The following is a 23199-nucleotide window of genomic DNA, read 5'->3' as shown; positions in this document are numbered from 1 at the left end:
TATTTATTTTTCACCAATACAAGTGATTCAATTGGTGCCCTTGGGCTATAAAATTTTTCTGCTCTTAGTTAAAAGAAACATGAAATATAGTTTTAAAAGCCCGCAGAGTATATTTGACCTTCAGAGGTTAAAACACATATTAAAACTTTAGAAACCATGAACAGTGTAATGATATGATAATGGACATGGGCGTATGAAGACGAAGAAGATGTCTGTGCAAGGCATGAAGATACAAAAATAGAACTGCAGATAGATAGCTGTCAGTTTTTTGGAGGGTTTCTTCTTGTTTTTTCTCGTGTCTCTGGAGGGGAGGATTGCCCTCCAGAGACACGAGTTTTGCAAAACAAGCTTCACCTAAACACGATCATTAGCTTACACTGTTGACAGCAAATGCTTTGCTTTCACTAGCTGAAGCCCTATGGGATGAGGAGAAACATTATCCATATTTATATCCACATTTGTATCATGCTGTTCTCCGTGTCATCTCTGTTACTGACAAGCTGTTTTAAGAAACATCTGTTCAGTTCTTTAGGCAGTGCCTCGCCCATATTTACAGTACGATAATTTCACATTCAGGTCAGTGCGGCCATCTCTATTTCATATCCCTCTGACACTATGTTACATCTCTAGTGGAAAGAATATACTTTTCTACTTTTTATTGTCTGCCAATCTTCATTTTTGATTCAAGATAGAGTTAGTTCATCTATAATTTCAGTGTACTTGAGATTAAATGCTACATTTAAAATGCTCTGATGTCTTTTTCCAGACCTTAAATTTCCCAAATTAATCCCCTAAACATAAGCATAGCTTAGTATTTGAGCATTTAAGTATTTATTGTCATTGTCAGAGAACAATGAAATTGCGTTGTGTTGTCAACTTTAACCACTTTTGTGCAGTTTTAGTTTACCTAGTTATCCTGTAAATGCATTATCTCGCTCTCTCTTTTTATTTTTTTGAAATTCCTTTTTCATGTTCCAACCTGCAGAGGCAGGGTGCGTATTATTATGCATTGCTATGTGGCCAACTAGTTTATCATGGGTGTGATCAACACAACCATGACAACCACGACATTATTTTTTCTCTGCAAAAATGACAGATCAGCGTTAATGTTCAGACACGTGATATCAAACACTCAGTTACATCAGACATTAATGAAAAATGTTCAGCCCCCCCCAAAAAAAGAAAGAAAGGAAGAATCTCTGGAAGTAAAATCAATACTGACCATCATCGGGGTCCAGGATCTCTACAGTAGCTACCTCTGGGAATTCAAGGGCTGCCATCACCGGCTCAGACAAAACAATCTGAAATGTCTCGGACACTTCATACTCCCCGTCTGACAGGATCCTGACCTTCCAGGTGGCTTTGGTCTGGCCTGGGTTAAACTGCACCTGTTTTTGAGATTTCCCCCGGAAATCTTTGTCCTTTTCTGCAGTGCCATCCTTTGTGCCAATACCTTAGAAAGGGCATTACAAAGTTATTGTTAATTAACATTTGAAAATTCTGTAAAAATGACCTCACCATCTGCCGGCTTTTGTGTTTCATTTTAACATTTTGCTTTGTTTACTGCATGCCCATTTACAAATGTAAATATTTATGTGATTATGAATAGCTATATAAAAGCTGAAAAACCAAACAAACATACAATTAAACTGCTTTTCACCTCCCGTAACACCTGGAAAATCTCACACCCCAGTTGGTCTAACACAACAATATCTGTCCATATCCAGGGTGCAGTTTCCCGCCACCGTTCTTTGAGATGATCATGGTGGAAATAAACACCATTATCCCTCATGTCAGCCCAGCCTCAGCAGAAGTGGTTGGAGGCTGACTTGCACTGTCTGACCTTCAGCATGAGAGCTGTTTGATGGAGCTTACAGTCACTACTGCTGTGACACTGGCTGGAAGCCTGTTGAGCAGGAGCGCTGAAGCTGGTGAAATGTCACACAGCCATTCCATTGTGTTTGCTAACTGGCCACACAACACACAGCAGGGTTCTGGCAATAAATAAATAAAAAAAAACCCTAAACAAAACAAGGAATTCCTGCGAGCTGCTGTAAATGCAGAAAACCATAATATCACTGGAAATTGAACCTTTGAGATTACAGGATTTTTTAAAAAATACTGAGCAAGATAGAATTAGGAAAAATTAAATTTCATGTAGTGTTTTTAAATGAAAATAAGAAAGAAAAATGAGTGGATACAATGAAAAAAAAGGTTTAGTGGATCCTGAAATATCGTCAACATTCAAAGAGTATGAAAAGAGACACAATGATGTACTGTTAAGTCAATCTCCTTCAAGCTGGATTGGTTGGTCCCATTCACAGCGGTCACTCTGAGCCTTCGCAGCAGCTGGGCTCACTGTAGCCTCCTTACTGGTGTGAACTGCACTGTGCACATTGGTTAGAGATGAAGCAGCCCATCCTTTGGGTCCTCAGATCAGTGTTCACTCATGCAGGGTTAGGCAAGATAAAATATGCTGTCTTCACTTGAAGGCACTGACCTAAGATCAGGTGGTATTTTATCACAATACCGAGGCAGAGAGTCTGAGGTGCCACATTGCTCTGGTGGCCTGCTTATGCCAGTTAATCCGAACAGTTTGCTACTTTTACTCTGCTATCCCCATCACAGCAGAGGAGGCAGGAAACTATAAATGATCCCTGTAAGAATGACATGAATGCTCTGGGATTTTTTATGTTTTCCGTTACAAGGAAGGACACTACCTTTCTAAGACAGGATATTTGGAGGCGGAATAGTGCAGAGATGTTGAAGCACCAGAATAACTGATGAATAAAATAAAAATAGATATTTTTAACCGAAAAATATAAAGTTCTAAATTGAAACCAATGGCAAGTGCGACAGCATGGATGTTATTGTTGAGAGATGTCAATAAGGTTGTCTAAATGTCTGATGAACTTGAGGCTACCTATTTTTCATGGCTAGAAATAAAAAAACAGAAAATCCGTCCAGGACTATTTGATCAGACAAAAATAGAAGAGAAGATTGCAAATGTATAGATATGGGAAACAGAGACAATAAAAGCATTTATGATATATATTCAGTAAGAGAAACTATTGCTTTTAGTTCTTGTAATTTTTTCTGGGTATCATAAAAGCACGATGGCAAGCTTTGCCTGTACCCCTCTACGGAGAGGTACATCATCCTCTCCCGTCCATTATCATCCACCTTAATGCTGCAGCAGTAACAAGAAAACTTGTTTTTTAAAACCTTAGCACGCAATACCAATAACACAACAGCAATTTTGGACATAATGCAAGCCTTGTTTTCTTTAGGCAATGAAAACAGTGCATCCAAAGTTCAAAGGAGAACTTCTTTAATTGATAATGAAGTCATTAATAAATCAGCACCAGTGCTCCAGAAAATCAAAGCAAACAGCAACTATTTGATTGTTTGCCCAACCTCCTTATAAACAATATTTTGCATCTTTTGTTCTGCATCTTATCAACGTGAACAGGAAAATTACATTAAATCTTGTAATAAGTTTTAGATTTACTTCTTACTCTGATCTACCACATGTATCACATCTTCACTGCAAGTTTTCTCCTCCTCTTTTTCTCACTCTACTGCACCTCTCTAATAAGCGCAAAAGGCCATAAAATAACATTACATAACATATACATTTTATGGCATTTAGCTTTATAATATAAAGATATTATATTTTTATTTCACTGAGTCCCTAAGGTAGAGCAGTTATGCCGTGCAGTGTGAGACACTGTAAAGGTCAGTAAAATTTGCATATCCCCTCAGAGATGTTTCATTAGTCTGGGGGCTCTTGAGCGTACGAAGTTGCAGTGACGGTACAGTAAATGATCCTATGGGGTTTGACCTTCAGCATGAGGCCATTTAATTACACCTCATCTTTATGGACAGAATAAATGGCAGCACTAAAACAGGCTACTAGTGCCAGCTGTAAGAATTCCTGCCACTCATAAATGCTTACAGCAGCTCTTTTTTAAAAAACAGTGTTAACAGTTATTGCTCGTTTAGTTCTGTACACTAGATTGCCTCGACTAACATTTGCAGTGGCACCTCTCCATAGGCTCTAACTTCAGCTGACCTTTCTCATGAGCATGCAGAGTCCCTGAGGGAACATCCTCTGCTATTGTGTGACTGGAACATAAATACCGTCCAGAAAAGAGAGGTAAAAGGTCACGACCCGTGTGACCTTATTGGCTATCTAGGCCAGCTTTGCAATTGTCCTGAAATATAACAATGCGCGTTCGTGTGGGCTTTTGAGTCGGTGAATGCTTGACGATATGGTGGCCTGCGACACTCAAGTAAACAGACTTAAACAAACGGGTGTTGAGAAAGTGAATATCTTCCAACAAGGGCTATATGTTTGCTTCCCTGTGTATTTGAATTTAACTGCAAAACAACTTAACAGACTCTGTGGAATTTGGTGAGTTAATCTTTAGTTAATCCTGGAGCGAAGCAGCAAGCAAATCATCAGTGGTTGACCAAAGAATGCACAAACATGTAACATGTTCAGCATTTATTCCTTTATTATTTTGAAAATATCCAGAATCAGAAAATGGGGAACATTTTTTGTTAAGATAAGATGAACATATTCAACTCCTCTCATTGCTTTTTGGTAACATTTAAGATGAATTAAAGACATTTTAAGTGACTTGATGTAAAATCTGCTTACTGATGAATGATGTCTCTCCCAGGTAGCCCCTACGCTTCAGCACCACCTCCAGGAACTTGGCCTCTTCGTTCACCACGTAGTGTTGTTTCTCTAAGGAGATCCAAGCCCAGTTCAGACGGAACTGTTGGTTCTTCAGTTTGTTGCCGCCTGTTACAAAAAGAAAAAGTTTATTTTTTTTCTTCAAAAAGGACTACTGAGAAATCCTAATATAGAAACACAGAAGAAGACGAATTAAAAACCCTAACCAGGACTAAATGGTCCAAAAATGGGCACATCATTTTGATTCAGAGGTGATACAGAAATTTCAATACCCTCTATTAGGATGGGTTCTTGCATACCCCCAGGTTTTGACTTTGACTTCTAGCCTGCTCTCAGTGAGGGGTATGCGGTGTGCACAGCCCTTAAGCAAAAGGAAAACAGTTTGTGCCATCTAATTGCTTCATTTCTGATTAAGATAAAAGGTGTCTGTTTCTTGTCTGAACTGGGTTTTTTCATCCATGCCTTTTGAAGCTGCACTCAAAGGGCGACGTTATAGTCCTGGAGGGCATGTCTGCAACTATTTGACCGTAAAGACTCAAAGCAGAACCACATAGACAGGCATCAAACGCAGATACACAAACTCCGGCAGACCAAAATGGGCACACATGCACGCACGGACTCATACAGGAACGCATTTTAATATGGTCATTTCCAGTGCGATGGCTGGGAGTCTAAATAATGAAACACAGGTTAATAAAAAAATCCAAATGCATCCACCAGACTGCACAGTTAAATTGTCTGGCTGGTGCTGTAATGGTTGAGGATGGTGAGATGGAGATGCATGAGCCACAGAACATTTGGCAGTTCAGAAAGTAGTGATATAAAAGTGAAATTGTCAGGAGGGACATTGTTCAGAGATTTTAAAGTGCTGCCTTTGCAGATGTTAGGCACAACTGAGAGTCTTAACTCCTCCCTATTCTTGTCGGTACAGCCAGTAAATCTGTCACGTCCAGCAGACCACTCTGCTGTGTCCATTTCCTTCCTAACTGTGAAGGGTAAAACCTATATACATTCACCCTGGGTGTTTTATTATGTGTGAGGGTGCATGCATTATGAGGTTCGGTGACTCTGTGCATGCTTGAGTGGGTGCGCGCACATATTAAATATTCTCTGCACCTGTTACTTTGGATGTTATTGTACATGTTTTCTCGCACTGAGCAACACCAGGCCTTTAATACCCATGTGTTAAATACCCATTTGACAATATGCGGCATTAACTGCTTGAAAGTATAAAAAGTCAGTGTGATGCATGAGGACAAGTAGCAAAAAATATTTATTTTTCCCTCATCTCATAGAAAACTCGTTGTATTATTTATGTCATTAAAATATAATGAACACACTGATTTACTTTGATGTTTTCAACCAGACAGGGTGTTTAAAGTTAAGAAGATAAAGAATGCAGTAAATTCCGAAAGAAGACAGAAGACAAATCAAGACAGATGCTGAGGTTCCTTAAAATTACAGATCCAGATGGAAAGGACTGAACTGTGAACCTTGAGTAGAAAGCAGATTTTCTCTGAGTATTTATTTCTCTGTTTGACAACAGGCATATCTAGTTGACACACAAAAAATGGCCTTTAGTTGACACACAACTTCAAAGCACGGCTGTTTCTCACCTCATTCTGATTCAGAATCACGTTTTGAAAGTTCAAATACTGTGGATTTCCCTCTGTGTTTAAATTATACTTAAATATGAAAATTGTAGCTATCTAATATTGATCAAAAGGTCTATCTGGCAGTGTAATAACATTTAATCATTTTGTAATGCTAGCATTCACTTGTTTGTCTGCTCAGGCACTATGTCACTGTGGAACACCTCGCTTTTCTGTTTTAGTAGGCAAAGCCACCGGTGCTGATGATGAGATCAAGTAGCTCACAAGGTAAGTGCAAAACATTTGCACCACATTATGACAAAATTTCCATCACTGATCTCAGGACACAAATGGCAATTCCTGAGTGAAAAGCTGTTTGGGAAGTCAATGTGGCATTAAATTTGAACTAATAAAATCAAGCTGTTCAGCTCTGTTATGCTTCTCAGTACACTAGCAGTACAAAAAACAACATCATTTAAAATATAAAATTCTGTGTGCAGAGAAAACATGCTTTTAAAGAAAACTATTGCTGGCAAAATACATCAAATATTACATATGTAACACGTAACTTTTATTAAGTGACAGTACAACATCCTATGGGAACCTGACACACATTCTTGAGGTCTACCACAGTGTAGGCTTTCTGCTTCCTGTGTGTTCCGCATTATTCTTCTGGAGACAGGTGACCTATGTATGACAGGGCCTCCCTACACTATTTGGATTAAAGCCAGCAGCATGTCACTCATGCCACCAATAAACACTGTGTGTGTGATCTCTGAGCTGTGGCGCCTGTTCTCCACGGAAGCAATGGAAGCAGAGGTTTTGGCTAGTCTTCTGCCACCATTTGTTTATCTGAACCTTACATTAGATAGAGTCTATGTAGGTATAGAAAATGAAGGTAACATATTATTTGCACACTAAAATATTCAGCTAGAGAGTGGAACAGAATATAGTCAGATGCACACCAATTCATGTTCTGTTTTGCATAAGTATTCACATGACACTCAAAAAAGTGCCTACGCAACAAACCGAGCCTCAAGGAGGATTTTCTTCCCTTCTTTTTCAGGATCACTCACATTAAACACCTGTTCACCTTCAGCGTTATTCACAAACTTGAACAAGCTCTATTAATTATTCACTTTCCCTATCCATAAGAGACCGAGGACGACACAGCACTGACCCGCACTTTCAAACATCAGAAGAAAAATATTTATGTTCACAGTTTATACCAGAGTATATTATAGGTAGAGTCCCAGAATGACATTAGAAAACGTTAAGTTTAGCGTTCCTCAAGGTCTTGTTAAGCTTTAGTATGGGCTTCAGGGAGTGGAGGTGCTCATTTCCAGAAGACCACTTCACTCCCCTAGATTTCTTTCTAATTAAGATAAGCAGGGGTTGGACTAATTCCACTTCAAAGAGGCCCAAAGGAAAACATCCAAGTTAATCTTTAACTAGGTCTCACAGTAGTGAGACAGAATTTAGTGAATATCTGTATCACTTATGTTTGGGTCTGCTCTGCAGCGCTAGTCTTAGATTTAATATTAGACCATATTTCCACATTATCCTTATTTTTCCTGGATAATCTTAATGAATTCACCAGATTGACAAACTGCCTTTGTTCTGTCTTTGTTAGTTTCACAGTATGCCTTTAAGCGCTGGCAGTGGATGTCACTCTAAATATTAGAGATAACTGTCAGACTCTGCAAACAAGCACTTAACTACAGCCAACCTCATACATGAACCATCTGAGAAACCCTCTTGTACAGTTCATGTAGCTGCTGTCCGTTCACATAGTGGATGCGTGATGAAGGACAGAAGCCTTTTGAGTGGGGCCAAAGAATGTGAAAGGCTGCACTGTGCCAACTTACAAAATGGTCTCCTCCCTGCATACATGTTGCAGTCAGCCCTTATTTGGTCACCGTCAAGCATTGCAGGCCAGAGTGCCCCATGGATTCAGCCAGGCAGACAGATAGGCGGCTCTTTGCCCACAGAGTTGCACTGCGCTGATTATGAAGGATAAACTGGGACTAACTGATGAATCCTTTTAGACTCAAAAGACAAAATGTATCTAAAAATAAATGTACTCTAAATTCACTGTCATGTAATGGAATAGACTGGCATTTATACAGTGCTTTTGAGGTGTTGCTGAGCAATTTACACTATAAGCCACATTCACCTTTTCACTCATATTCATAACGCATTTTATTCTGTGTATTTAAGCACTAGCTGTGTCTATCTTACATGCACGTGGCTAATTTATAATCTAAGATGCAGATTTTGGAAGCAGAAGCCAAAGGACCTGAGGGAACTCCAAAAGGGACATGAGGAACATGAAACGTCAACACAGACAGTCTGTGCTAATCAATCCTCCTTCTCTTTCATTCTGCACATATCAGCACTGCAATGTTAATAAAAATATAGCTCGATAACTAATTATGCACCAAACCTGCAAAGTAATTTAAGTGTTTTGGTTAGTTGTGTTTCAAAGCTTCCGAGTGCAATTAGACCCCACTACAAGAAAAAGCCACAAGAGCTTTTCAATTTATTTATTTATTTTTAATTTATTAATAAATGCATGAAATAACTTGTAAAGTATAACTTCACAGCTCTGTACAGCTATCAGAGACTGAAGGCAGAGCATGTTTAAGTGCAGAATAACATTTTATTTGACTTTTATGCATTTATATGTTGGAGAAAAGCCAAGAAATAAATATTTAAGGAATGAGTTCAAATGTATTTCATATGCAGATGTTTCCAACTACAAACTCTGCTTCAGTGTTGCACAGATAATGTTTTTCTACACTTCATTTGTTTGCGCTGGTGTGGATAACAAAATGATGTTTCCACACCTGCAGTGCGAGGCATAAAGTCTCCTGAAGCAATTTGCTAAACCAAATTCATTCATACTATTAATCAGTGCCTCTAAAACATTATCATGCAGTCCTATTTTTCTTAAATCACCAGCAGCAAAAAAAAGAAAGAAAAAAACAATAACAAAAAAAACCCCAACTACTGTTCGTGCCATCTTTTAATTAGCATCAAAAAATGTCGGTAAGTGTAAATCAGTTTGTCTATTCAACATGTGGATCATTAGCAAGACACCTCATCTAATGATCAGGCTGCCATCAAGCTTTGAGGTAATTGGCTACATTTGGTGAATATTTATGGTCACACTGAAAATTGCTTTGAATAATTTGGGTTGCTTTCTCAATCTTACAGCTAGGTTAAAATTTCATCAGAATCCAATGTGTCCTCAAAGATGTAATCATGCTATTTATTTTATCTCTAGTGTGTAATCGATTTTATGAAACCAGGGTTTTAGCGATTTTAGTATAATCGTCTTTAATTAATTTGCATAATGGAGGCAATGTCGCCTTTGAGAACATATAAGTCAAGAGACAAATCAATACCTAATTTTCTTTCAATGGTTAATTTCTGTGATGGAAAGCAAACATGTTATATAATCATCTCCTATAAAATGACCTTTGCTTTTAGGTCCATGGTGTGTGAGACTATACCAGCATACTTTTCACCTCTCCAATTAAGGGAAAAGGGATTTAATAATCCTGTTGAAAGAAAAAAAGCACATGGCAGAGTAGAGAAAGAGAGAGAGAGCGATATGGTCTAATCTCCCTAAGCCTTGAATGCACAGTAACGAGTGGAGAGCTGGCCATGGCTTGAAAGATTTAGAATGGTTATGATTTCACAGGTCCTAAACCCTTTTCTATAAGCACAGACTTTCAGGGAACTGGTCTGCCATAAATCTGGCCACTCCAGCAGCGTCCCTTCTGGCTGCTGTTGCCTCTGTGTCCACTCCAACACACTGTGGTCACTCTGGGGCAAGATTTGTGAATGCTGAAAGAAAGGCGAGAGGTGCTTTTGTACAAAGGTGCCAGGTCAGAGAGCCATGCAAGGCTTAAAGCAAGCAATGCTTTGCTCTCAGTAGGGAAAGTTCTTCGAGATTAACATCTGAACCCAAAGGTGATTAAATTCTCAGAGCTCTTTCCAAATTTGAAGTGTAGCAGTTAGAATTACCTGTCCTTAGTGACTAAATCCTGATTTTTTTTAAAGCTGTTTAGAAGGTTAATGTCTCCTTATTGCATTACATCTCTGCTCTGAGACTTTATGGGGTGACAACTATAACTATGTTGGCCATGATTGGATTACACTTAAAGGCATTTTTTTTAGTTTCATAAAACATTTTACAAAATCAAAACAGAATCAAATGATCAGCTCCTCACAAGAATCAGAAAATTAAAAAAAAATTCTACCCAGCATCTGCAGAATGAAATTCAAAACACTTAACATCATGATTTCAATACTCTCTTCTACCCTGTTCTTGACACTAAGGATCCTTTTAAGCAGTCATCCTGTTTACACTTTTTGATTCCTAATTGCAGCACCAGGTTGTTGTGGAAACTGCACAGTGAGCCACTCGCATGTGTAAAAAGGCAATGAGCAATTCCCAGAGCTCCTATTTCAGACGAGGCTCCTTTATTCATCCCCAGGAAAGAAATGTGGCAGAGGAAGTACAGTTCAATGTGACTGTAGGGAATCTCTGGGAATCTTCTTCACACTCCAGTGTCTTCACACACTGCCACAAATGATGTCATTTGTGGGTGCAGATATCACAAAGACACATGAGAATAACTGGTAAGAATACATTTTTGGAATAAAAACATCCGTCGTAAAACGTCTACTGTATTTCCAGTTTCAAAGTCACAAATCTGCCTGTATAAATTCAGATCATTTATACATTTATATGTTGGCAGTTATGTTGACAATTAATTAAAATCTAACATCCATCTTACAAATTAAATGTTAGCAAATTATTGCCATCATTTAAAGGTTTATTATTCTCAAATATGTAAGTTCATAAATTATTTATGAAAACATTTAAAGAGTTATCAAGTTCAGAGTATAGACTTGCATGGGCAGCTCCAATTTCCAGTTATCCTGACAATAGACAAATGTACCATTTCTAAAATTTACAAACCACTGACATCTCATACTGCAAATGAAAACATTCAGGCTTTTTATATCAATCCTATTAGCCTTGGGAGGAAATATTAGTTCAATTAGAATATTTCCAGAAATCTTAAGAAGCAGCATGAAGCCAACTCTGCAGTGCATGTCTGCACTTTGTGATTTTACAACATGGGGCACTGTGCCAAGCACTCAAGGTGAGGACTTATTTCTATAGTTTTAGAGGTACTTTTTGTGTTTAGGCATGTTGACAGGATAGTAAAACAGACAGGAAAGTGAGGACACCCAGGCCGCTGCAGTAGTCTTTCAGCATATGGGTGAGCTATACCAGTGCCCAGGACCTCTATCATGGCTTTACGGCTAATACTTTCTACATTTTTCTTATATTTGATGAAAATACAGTGCGTAACAAAATCACGATCGACATAGATTTCAAGTTATAAATTTCAATATATAAAGATTTAACAAATGTTTAGAAATTTAACCATGAAAGTTAATACACAGGGAATTTAAAGTGCATCACATTTCTGAAGGATATCTCTTTCCAAAAGAGGTATCAAAGCCTCTTCTGAGGGCTTTGTATATTTTGATTGTATAGGTGAGCTCAGACAAAGTATTCATTGATTGCCCTTGAATAGCATTCCAGCCTGTCGAAGAGGACGTGGCCTCGAGTGTCTTAATTAACAGTCAGCCACACGGTTTACGGAGCATAAGCCTGAACTCTCAACAGCAAGGGAAGTTACAACAAAAGGCTGAATTAGCAACTACAGGGCTTTTTTTCAACATTCACAAGTAAAGGTCACAGTGGATTTCAAATCAGGAGTTCTTTGCGCATTACCAGTCAATTATGTACAGTATGAACACCGTGGTGCATAAGCTGCTGAGGTAGATGTGCAAATCTTCTGTGACCTGCTGAAAAAGCTGCGTGAAGTGAAGCTGGTGCCAAAAATTGTTTTAGCAAGCCTTTGAGTTTCGTTTACATGGAGTTATTTTTTTAAAAAAAACACCTTTCCAAATAGCATGCTGTAAAGAATACAAGAATAACATGCCTTTTGAGCTTATCTTAGCCTCAACCTCAGGCAGAAGAAAATGTGTCTGCCTGAGCTTACATTGTTACAGGTGCATATGCAAAATGTATCCCAACTCTCAAATACTGCTGGCGACTGAACAGAAGAACAAAGGTAGCAAAATAACAAGGAGGTACAAGGCTAAGTGCGAATATGGGAGGGAAAACAAAGAAACATAAGGATGCAGGAAGACAGGAGTTGACAAAGAGAGGGGGGGCGTGCTTTTTCTTGACCCTTGAATGCTCAGTGTTTGCTCTCTTGTCAGACCGAATAATGGTGGACTGTTTGCTGAAAGCAGCAGTGTGAGACCACAGAATAAAAAACCCCATCCCAGTCCCCCAGACTCATGCGCTCCATACTAATAAAGCCGGGCATTTCTCGAGTCTGTTGGGCCGGCCTCCATTGGCTTCGGCTATAACAACATGTTTCAGCTGCATTTCACAGTTGTTACTTGCAAATCCTCACATGTAGTAAAGCGTTTGCCTTGGAGCGAAATGCTCCCTAAAAAGCTGAAATGGTAATTCCTAAAGAAGTGTTAAATAACTGTTGGCCCTTTGTTTATGATGGATGAAAAGAAGCCATTGAGTAGAACTGTGCAAACCTGCATTTTAAAGATAAGCATGCTGTTCTGCATTCATGAAAAGAGCGAAGAAAATGTCTAAGGACTTAGTGTTGTTATTGTCTTCTCCTTTTAATATTGGACTGAAGATTAGTCTGTGCAGCAGAACAAGCCCTGGGTTAAAAAATATTTGCTGGCATGTTAAAAGAAGAGTACTTCTAAGGATGCCTGCAACATTTAATATAGGCAATCAAATGGATTTTTCTTTTTTTTCTGGCCTTTGAATCATTGTCAAAATAGCTTCTGGAAGTCTTTGTTGGCGAAAGTGAACCTTATGATATGAAAACCGACTTCTGGTACAAAGTCAGATACACTCTTGTCGTTGCATGGATGAGTTCTGTGCTGCAAGACCTCTATTCGGAGTATACCACATTGCATAATACTATCATTTAAATTTATTCTCTTCTGAGACCACTGTGTTGTGTGCTACCACATAAAAGCACACAGTGTTGTAGGGAGCACAATTACCTGGCATCCCGTGGAATGGAATAAAGTAATGCGATGTAATGAATCTGAATATTTCTCAGACTGAAAACTATTAGACATGAAGGACAAGAGATGAATGTTGGAGTTACAAGAGAGCAGAAATGTCATTCTTACCTTCAGATTGCTTTGTTAAATTTCACACTGAATATTCTTTAAAACATTATCACCTCTTTTTAAAGTTGAAATGAAATCTGCACCTGATGTTTCGAAGCTTTAATCGCACCATATTTTCTGCTCATACATATGACTTATTAACCACTGATCACGTTTGAAGTAATGTTTGGTGGCGAGGATAGTGGCTTTAGCCAGTCGCCTGAAAAAATAAGCAGTAAAATGCAACCTCTTTACCAGACTGCTCAGTTGTCTCAACTTGCTTCCTTTGGCCTTTATTTCTGTCTCTTGTCCCATTTTCTTGCTAATATGTAACTCTTCACTTCACTCCAAGCTCATGTGCTGGAAAACCAAGATAAGCCCATGCATGGTCTAGTTAATTTCTGGCAGCAAGACATTCCTGAGTTTTCTTAATGGGGGGAAGGGTTCATCTGAGTGCTGGACATTTCCACGGCTGTCTTTGAATTATTTTTGTGCTTCTCAAACTGATATAAGCCAAAACAAATTTTAGAAAATGCAATGTAAGACAAATAACTAAGAATTGATTCACATATCAAATGCAACTTTTGGTGGGACATATTACTTGACCAGTAGTGGAAAAATACTGATATGCACTGCCTTCAGCTCTGTAAAAAAATATAAGAGAATAGATGAAGTGAGCGACGGGAATGTTGTCTGAATTAAATAACCATAGTTTGAGGCTGTCATACATTCCTTGAAATGGAGAGAAGCTTGATACTTACTGACTACATAACATTTCTTCACGGCTAATCAAATCTATAGCAAACTCTAAATCATTTATATTCATATGTAGATCCAGCTGAATTCATGCAGAGTTTACCTACTACATTTGCGCTCTCACACCTTGTCAACACAGGCAGTGTTTAGAGAGTGAAGTGCACATCAGCACATTCATGCCGTCGCTACAGGCGACAGGAAGCAGCTTGACGCCTTGCCCTCACCAATACAGGGACCAACAAAGCACTTCAATCTTTCATCTCCTATGACTACCCCCCCACCTCCCAATCCATTTCTCCACACGATGACTCCTCATATCCTGAGTATCAGGCTACACTTATAGAAAGGAGGTGATGGTGAGTGGGAGCTTGATCAGAATTCCCAAAGGGTTTCATCAGCACCTTTCATGAGACGAGAGCCCAGAGACACACTCCTACCATGTGCGAAAATAAAAACCTTCTCAAGTGAATCTGTGTCTAAATGCGTATCATCTTCAGTTCCTCTCTACTGTATATATTTCCCTTGCATATTTATATACTAAACTTATTCTTATTCTTCTTCTTTCGGGTGATCTGCCTCCTCCTCACCCTGTCCCTAATATCCTCTTCTGTCACACCAACGCTCTGCACGTCCTCCTTCTACTACATCCTTGAATCTTCTCTGTGGTCTTCCACTTTGCCTCCTGCCTGGTGGTTCCATATTCAACATATTGTGTCCAATATATCCACTATCACTCCCTTGCACCTGTGCAAACTATCTCAGCCTTGCCTCTCTAACTTTGTTTTCAAACCACTCGACCTGAGCTGTCCCTCTGATGCACTCATTTCCAAAGCTTGGCCTCCTGTCTTTTCATTAGTGCCACTGTCTCTAAACCAAACATCTACCATCAGACCATCCTTTTCACTGTTGCTTCTATCCATCACAAATCACAGCTGACACTCATCTCCAGTCACTCCACCATGTCAATACGCTCTTCTTCACCTCCCGTGTACATGGTCTGATTTGGATAGCTGACCTCACCTATTTAAACTCATCCACTTTTATTATTTCTACTCCTTGTAGGGTCACTGTTACATCCGTCTCTCTCTCTCTCATTCACACATATGTATTCTGTCTTGCATGTACTACTTTTCATTCCTCTTCTCTCCAGAACATACCTCCACCTCTGCAGGCTCAGTTCCACCGTGCCACTACTCTCGCTACAAATTACAATCTCATCTGCAAACAATATAGTCCAAAGAGACTCCTGCCTGACTTCGTCTATTAATCTGTCTATCACCAGTGCAACCGATCCGTGATGTATTCGCACCCCTAACTTGAACCCCTCTGTCCCTCCTCAATAATATGCTGATGATATCACAATGAAAGAAGCTGGTGTTGTTTCTGCTCTACATCACAGCACTCTAATCAAAAGAGACAACAGCTTGAAATCAAAGACAAAGCCGTTATCAATTCAACTGTAGCTGATGCCAAGCATCTTGATGAAACATTTTAGCAGCGCCAGCCTCATCTCTGATTATGAAATCAGACAGCTGGCCCAGTGATGGAAAGACGGTCAATGCTTTGTGTACGCGAATGTGAACGTGCATGAAAAATGTGTACAAAGGAGGTGCAGCGTGCAAAGGGCTCCAATCATGAAACCCAAGTATAGCTGGAGAGAGTTGTGACACACTACAGCCTCGGCCCAGCTGTCAGTGGCTTATCATGCGGCAGGGCGGAGAGGAGCAGCTCTGGTCCACTGCTGGGATTCAGGGGCCAGAAACACATTATCCAGAGTGATTTTTCAAAAGTGAACAAAAGCTCTACTCCTGTGAAAAGAGAGTTGTTACAGCAGCAACTGTAGCATCACAAACACTCAGATTCCCTGCTGTTTGTCAAAACAGTCCCATCGGGCGATTTCATGAGGCCAAAAATCACACAGGACACATCGCAGAGCATGAAAAGAAAGTGATATTTTATATTGTGACATAATAACGCAAAATAAATTCCTGAATAGTTTAATTTGACCTAAAGTTTATTTCCTTTTTGTTCTGCCCCTGTTATATTTATTTTAAGTATGACTCAATTTGTCTGGGGCCGTCCTAAAACCCGATGACACAAACTTTAACCCTTTTTTTCCACATAATGGGGATTTTCACCAGAGGAATCTCAGTTCTGCTAGACTGATAACCTAAGGCAGCAATGACGACACACATCATCATTCGGAGAACAAGCCTGGGCCTGAGGTTTCTATACTTTTGGGAATTTGCCTTTGCTTTGTTAACCTTGGCAACATACACTTTGGCAGCACATAAAGTCAGAGAGAGCAAAATCATCAAACAGGGTTTCCCTTCTGTTTTCTAATGGGAAAATTAAAGCAGATCAGAATAAATCAGTAAGTTCCCTAGATGTTTAAGCAACAAATCACCCACATTCTTTGCTGTAATCAGCACAAACACCACAATGAAAAATAAATGTGACATTGTCATGGCTGCTCCAAATCATTATCTATCATTAATGGATTTGGTGTTCTCTTTTTCTGATGCATTTGAGGCAGCAGAATATGCCTTTTGGACTAAATATAGATTGTAAATACGGAGCTGTAATCTGCACTCAGGAGCAAAATGAACAGCAATAAAAAAAAGGAGGCACAGCACTAACAGACGGCCTGAAAGTGATCCAACAGACTTGGGCAAAGAAATCTGAACAAAAAAAAAAAAAGAGAATTCATTGGCTTATTCAGTGCCTAAATCATTTCAGAACAATGAAACCTCTTGAAACATATTTAGGCGTTCCTGCCTCGGAGAATTCTACTATCATCTTTTCATCATCAATAAAAGCATTTTAATCTTTTTTTTTTAAAGTATTTCGCTGGCTCAAGACTGCTAGATAACAGCGAATGTTTGATCCCCTCACAGATGAGCACAGGTTTTTCATCTGTTTGGTTAGTCGCAGCAGCTCTTTGCGGATATGCTTTCATTTAAGTCGTCTCTACGCTTCATACACACATTAAAGGAAAGCAAACTTGCACATACACCTCGTTATGCTGTGCTGAATAGAGAAGGCTGCTGCTGGGTGGTAAACATTGCAAATATAACTGCAATGCAGACTAGTGAGAAAATTATAACACAAAGTTAGCTGCTGACGACATAAGGGACGCAAATCACTCTCCAACTAAAATGATTAGTCTAAATCCATTCTGTAATTCAGTTTTTCAGCCCCAAAGTGCAGCAGCTGTGCCTCAGGAACAGCTCTGTAATCAAAGCCCAGATGTTTTATCAGTAAATGCTTTTTCCATAACAATAAAACGACTTCACCTATTTTATTGTCTGCAGCACAGCTGGACTGTGAAGAAAACCGAACACCCTGAAACCCCTTTAAACTATCACTACAACGAGACCAGCTATGTAATTTGCTGAAGCTTAAAGCATACTTTATGAATATGATTCATACCAGTGGTCCCAAGGACAGAGGAATGTTATACCCCACAAGAAAGTATAGAAGAGACAGTTTCATTAATAGCAGGCTAGAAACGCTGCAAAACTGCAGAGTCATCTCCTGTGCGGTGATGGGGATATTATAGCATATAGCTATACTAACCTCACAACTGCATGTGAGTGCATGTTCTACACTTACTTTTGTTGTACTCTAGCACGCAATGGGGAGTAAGATAATCCCCCCCCCCAAGCCTGGAATTAGGAGGGGAGACAAAGAAGATGGAGTATGCACCCATTGTCACAAGAGATTACACACCGATAACATGGAAGTTATGTTGACAACATACATATCAGATGTTACTGCAGGTGAAAAATGGTTTGGAGGATTTATTAGGTCGAGGTATGCACGGTGACCTGAACTTATCTTGTTACACGAAGAAGAAATAACAAACAAAACACGCTTGTAGAGGTGGGCTCTGCAGACATGCACCCTATTGTCTCTTTCCATGTGAGAAAATGTGTTCCAGACAGAAAGTGATTCTATTTTTCTTTTCACTGCTGACCCATTTCACTAGAAATTATTGACTTACATACTCTATGCTTCTTACAGCGAACGAGTCTCATTAGTCAAATGAGGAAAACATGGACATTTTGTGCATGCCTGCAGAGTTTGACCTTAAAAATACGTTTCTTTTCCCAAACTATTAATGATCTTTTGCTGCCTTTTTGTAGCTCACTTAAATAAAAATAAAAAATAAAAATGCACTGAGCGCCTGGAATAAAAAACAAAGAGTACTACATTGTGTCTGTCATTAAGAACATTTGTGAGGTTGACTGACTGGCTGGAAGCAGACAGGGAATCAGCTCCATAAACAACTGCCTGGGAATGCGAGGGCTCGTGTGTGCTCAGGTAAGCTCACCTGAATGCAACTGAATCCCTAGGAGACAAGGGGAGAGCTGGAGTCCATCAAAACACAACAATTAACTGAGTTAGAATAACAAGGGCAGCACACATACAGGCACACAGATACAACCCCCCCTCCGAAAAAATCGACATTCCATTTGGGCAACAGTTTCTTCAAAACAGCAGACATCTCTACAAGTTAAAATGTGTGAATTTAGTCATTTGGAATGATTAATTTAAAGCTCTGACAAGGATGACAAAAAATTATACACAAGCATCACTGGTAACATTCATCCTGTGGTCTCCTTTTTGGCAAAAACACCTTAAATATGATAGTGGTTAAAAGAGTCATTGAGGCTATTATAAAACCATTTACATACATCTGTAATTTATCATTTCAAACTGGTCGATTTCCAGACAGAATGAAAATAGCAAAAGTTATACCTCTATACAAATCTGGAAACAAACACCATTTCACAAACTACAGGCCTGTCTCTTTACTACCTCAATTCTCAAAAGTTCTTGAAAAACTGTTTAAAAACAGACTGGAAAAATTTATAGATAAACATAAACTACTCACTGAGAGTCAGTACGGATTCCGATCAAGCAGATCAACATCATCGGCACTATTAGATTCAATAGAATACATCACAAATTCCATAGACAAAAAGCAATATGTGGCTGGGTTATTCATAGACTTGACAAAGGCATTTGACACTATAGATCATGATATATTAATAAGAAAACTGGAACGTTATGGTGTCAGAGGGGTAGTTTTAGATTGGGTCCGGAGTTATTTAAGTGACAGAAAGCAGTTTGTGAAAATAAATGGTGGTTGCTCCTTATGTATGGACATTGCTTGTGGTGTACCCCAAGGGTCAGTTTTGGGTCCAAAATTCTTCAACTTGTACATTAACGACATCTGTAAAGTGTCCAAAGTATTAAAAGTGGCTCTCTTTGCTGACGATACAAACATTTTTTGCTCTGGTGATGATCTGCAGAATTTATTGGAGGATATGACTAATGAAATAAGTAAAGTGAAGTTCTGGCTTGATAAAAACAAATTATCATTAAATTTGAATAAATCTAAACTTATGTTATTTGGAAATAGTAGTTTAAATACTAATGCAAAGATTCAAATAAATGGTGTTGATATTGAAAGAGTCAGTGAAAATAAATTTCTGGGGTTAATAATAGATGAAAAACTTAACTGGAGAGCTCACGTAAGATATATTCATTCCAAAGTATCACGAAGCATTGCAACACTAAGCAAGGCAAAACAGGTATTCGACAGAACATCACTTCATATTCTCTACTGTTCACTGGTTTCACCATACTTAAGCTATTGTACAGAGGTCTGGGGCAATAACTATAAAACCACATTACATTCACTTTTTACTCTTCAAAAGAAAGCAATTCGAATCATCCACAATGCAGGTTATAGGGAACATACAAACTCACTATTTTTGCAGTCTGAAATATTGAAAATTGACGATATAGTGAAATTCCAAACAGCACAAATTCTATTCAAAGCAAAAAATAAAGAACTGCCAGGTAATATTCAGAGTATGTTTTTTTTGAAAGAAGGAAGTTATAATTTAAGGGGTTTTTGTAACTTCAAAACAATGAAGGTACGTACTACAAGAAAAGGCTTTTGTGTTTCTGTTCAAGGAGTGAAACTATGGAACAAACTGAATATGGAATTAAAGCAATGTCCAAACATAAAACTGTTCAAAAAGAGTTATAAAAATATGATCTTCTCGATCTATAAAGAAAAGGAAAATATTTAAATTAAGTGAATGTCTCTATTTAAAAACAAACAAACAAAAAATTCATGATGTGATATTATAGTATATAGTATATCAGAAATCTGTTCACTATTTTTATTACAAATTATATCAGTAAGGAAGCTGACTAAATATTCACTGATAATTTATGGGACAGGGGTGGGATTAAATAAGTGTATACTTCTTCCCACTCCCTTTCAACATGTAAATTAATCAGAATGTTTTTTTGTATGTAATTTGTATAGTATATTTTTTTTCTCTCATTTCTTTTCTAAATGTACTTGTATATTGTTCACATGTTGAAATAAATTACCAATCAATCAATCAATAAATGCAGCTTTAAAAGCCAGCAGTATCAACTTTAAGATGCTAAAGAAATTCAAGAGGAAAATAAATCAGATTAAAAAAAAATGCACAAATCATTTGTAGACCACTGCACATAAAATGCAGCATAATTTGGAAGTAAATTCAATATTATTCTGTTTTTTATACACTAACAGGATTAAAAGTTGTACTTTGTAAGAAACTCTATTCACTAATTAAAAATGCTAAGCACTTTGGGATGTGGCCCAGTTGTTTTTACTTGTAGTAAAAAGTCCATCTCCTCTCTTTATGTGGCCGAGTTAATCAAGTGAAACCGCCTAAATTGCACAAACATAATTAATCAAGGTAAACAAAATATCTGCCTGCTTAAAGCACAGGTCATTACTTTAGTCGATACTCTAATACAACTGTGCTACACAATGGATGAGAGCGAGTCAGGTCTAGCACAGTTTCACATTTGGGCTCTGAACTCACCATTTACAATTAGAAACATGTAGAAGTCAGAAAATACATTCTTGCAAAGAGGAACTGACGCTCTGGCAGCTCAGATTAAAATCCAACACTGTACCCTGGTTAACAAGACAACCCATCTATTAGGAAAACTATGATGTCAGCTTCTACAATTAAAGCAAGCTTGTGGTTAGAAGTGAGACTGCCATAAGTATTTAGATGGAGCACAATGAATGGCTTTGCACTTTCCATTCATCCTCCTTTGTGAGAATACATGCCAGGAGTAAATTAGCGTACTGCCCTGTAATAAGTGCAGACAGTCACTTTATGTTTGGACTGACAATGGAACCAGAAGAAATCCTATAGGCCTTTGTGTGGTGTACTAAAACCCAATACATGACCTCACCTGGAAGAGGGAAAAACAGTAAATAAATAAATCCAATAGCTTTGCACATGTGCTGTTTAAACAATGACCAGCACGCTTAAGCACACAAATTATGGTAATCAGAAGTCAGCAGCAGGCGCATACTCGAAAATGTGACTACATTCACAGTTCGTCACAACTATTGGCATAAACCCGTGGAATCTCACTGAACAGCTGCAACATGAAAAGCAACTTTTCACACTCATAGCATTGCCAAGTGCATTTGGTAAATTTCCCAATGAACTTGAAGCGAGAAAGAGAATGTTTTCCACTGCTGAACATGACATAGTGCAGCTGTGTGCCAGTGTACGGCATTCAGCTCCTCCACAACACGGCTGTTCAAAGAGCTGCAGGCTCTGTCTAGGGATTTAGGGCAGCCACCAGCCCAGCTTAAATCTTATTAAAAAAAAAAATCTTCACTGATTGCCTCAAAAACTGCACTGCAGTACGTGGTGAGTCCTTATGGATCAGCCATCCAATGAGATCATTCATCAATTTGTTAAGCTCTTTAGGTGCCACTATAAAGTACAATTTTCATATCAAAGAATGACATTTTAGAGAGGTGCACTGTATCTGATAGTTGCCATTTTATGCTTTGTTTTGTTTGAGGACATAACTATGATTGAGGACGGAATAAGACAAAAGCTGTTTTGAAGTCTCGCAGTGAGCGCTGAAAGGAGTGAATCTAATTGCCAGTCTGGAAGATAAACTACCAGTGTGGGGATATGTGTGTCATCAAGCATCAAGCAAGGTACACAGAGAAAGAAAGTGACAAAGAGGAAGAGAGGCCCACAGAGATCCATTAAAACAAAACAAAAAAAGAAAGCCCAAGTGAGACAATAATAAGGGACTGAGCCCTCACTCAGCAACAAAAAAATCTGCATGGGCTCAACTGCTGATATTCAGTACCAGCTCCTGCATTTGAGTCATCTCTTATTAGCGCCCCATCCACCTGTTGAGATTGATTTTAACCTGTCAAATATCAAACCGAAGGCACGGAAAATGAGAAATGAGAATGGGAGCTCGCCGAGGTGCTTGTGGGAAAAGAGGGCCCCTATTAGAGCCGTCCTTTGTGCTCACTCATCACAGCTGAAGGATAGCAGAAAGGACACACTGTCAGGCACACTGCTTCTGCTAATCGGCAACACCGGCATGATTGCCTCAAACCATTCACAGAGCCTGCGTCTGATTACATATCTGCAGCTCTACTAATTAGTAACTGGCTAAATCAATCATTACTTTCTAAAAAATAATGAGCGACTACATTAGGTGCTAAAAGACTGACCTACCTATGGCATCATTTGCAGTAGGACAAACTAATGAATATACTAATAAATATTTGAATAAAATTTTAATAGGCGTAAAAGATCTAATATTCCTTTTTTCTCCGAAATGCTGGTGGAATGAAATTCACCAGAGCATAAACAAAAGCTACTCAGAAACAGTACATCTTTCCTTCTATTTCACTGGATGCCTGTTATCTCACTTACTTAAGCTGAAATAATGGAAATCTCTGCAATCTTTGCAGATGCCTTTTGAGTTGTAATTCTGCCTAATTAGGCACATTGTTGAGTGGATTCAAGCCTTACC

At 38.7% G+C, this 23199-nt stretch overlaps 1 protein-coding gene across 1 annotated transcript in view; it reads right to left on the bottom strand.

Moving 5' to 3' along the window:
• LOC147314971 (FRAS1-related extracellular matrix protein 2-like) overlaps window positions 1-23199 on the bottom strand; it is a 50366-nt gene that overhangs the window by 20667 nt on the left and 6500 nt on the right. The window contains exons 3-4 of the mRNA XM_086262090.1: window positions 4667-4813; window positions 1223-1453 (exon numbers count right to left, since the gene is read on the bottom strand). Coding sequence (XP_086118216.1) covers window positions 1223-1453; window positions 4667-4813 — 378 coding nt within the window. The remainder of the gene's footprint in view (window positions 1-1222; window positions 1454-4666; window positions 4814-23199) is intronic.

The sequence above is a fragment of the Aulonocara sp. 'chitande type north' Nkhata Bay genome, linkage group LG14 (genome assembly GCF_057382095.1).
Source record: "Aulonocara sp. 'chitande type north' Nkhata Bay isolate Kocher_YH1m ecotype deep benthic linkage group LG14, A_spYH_male_GT1.1, whole genome shotgun sequence".
Classification (NCBI taxonomy): Eukaryota; Metazoa; Chordata; class Actinopteri; order Cichliformes; family Cichlidae; genus Aulonocara; species Aulonocara sp. 'chitande type north' Nkhata Bay.
Note: the sequence above shows the minus strand (reverse complement) of the source record. Positions and strands in the feature narration are given on the sequence as shown.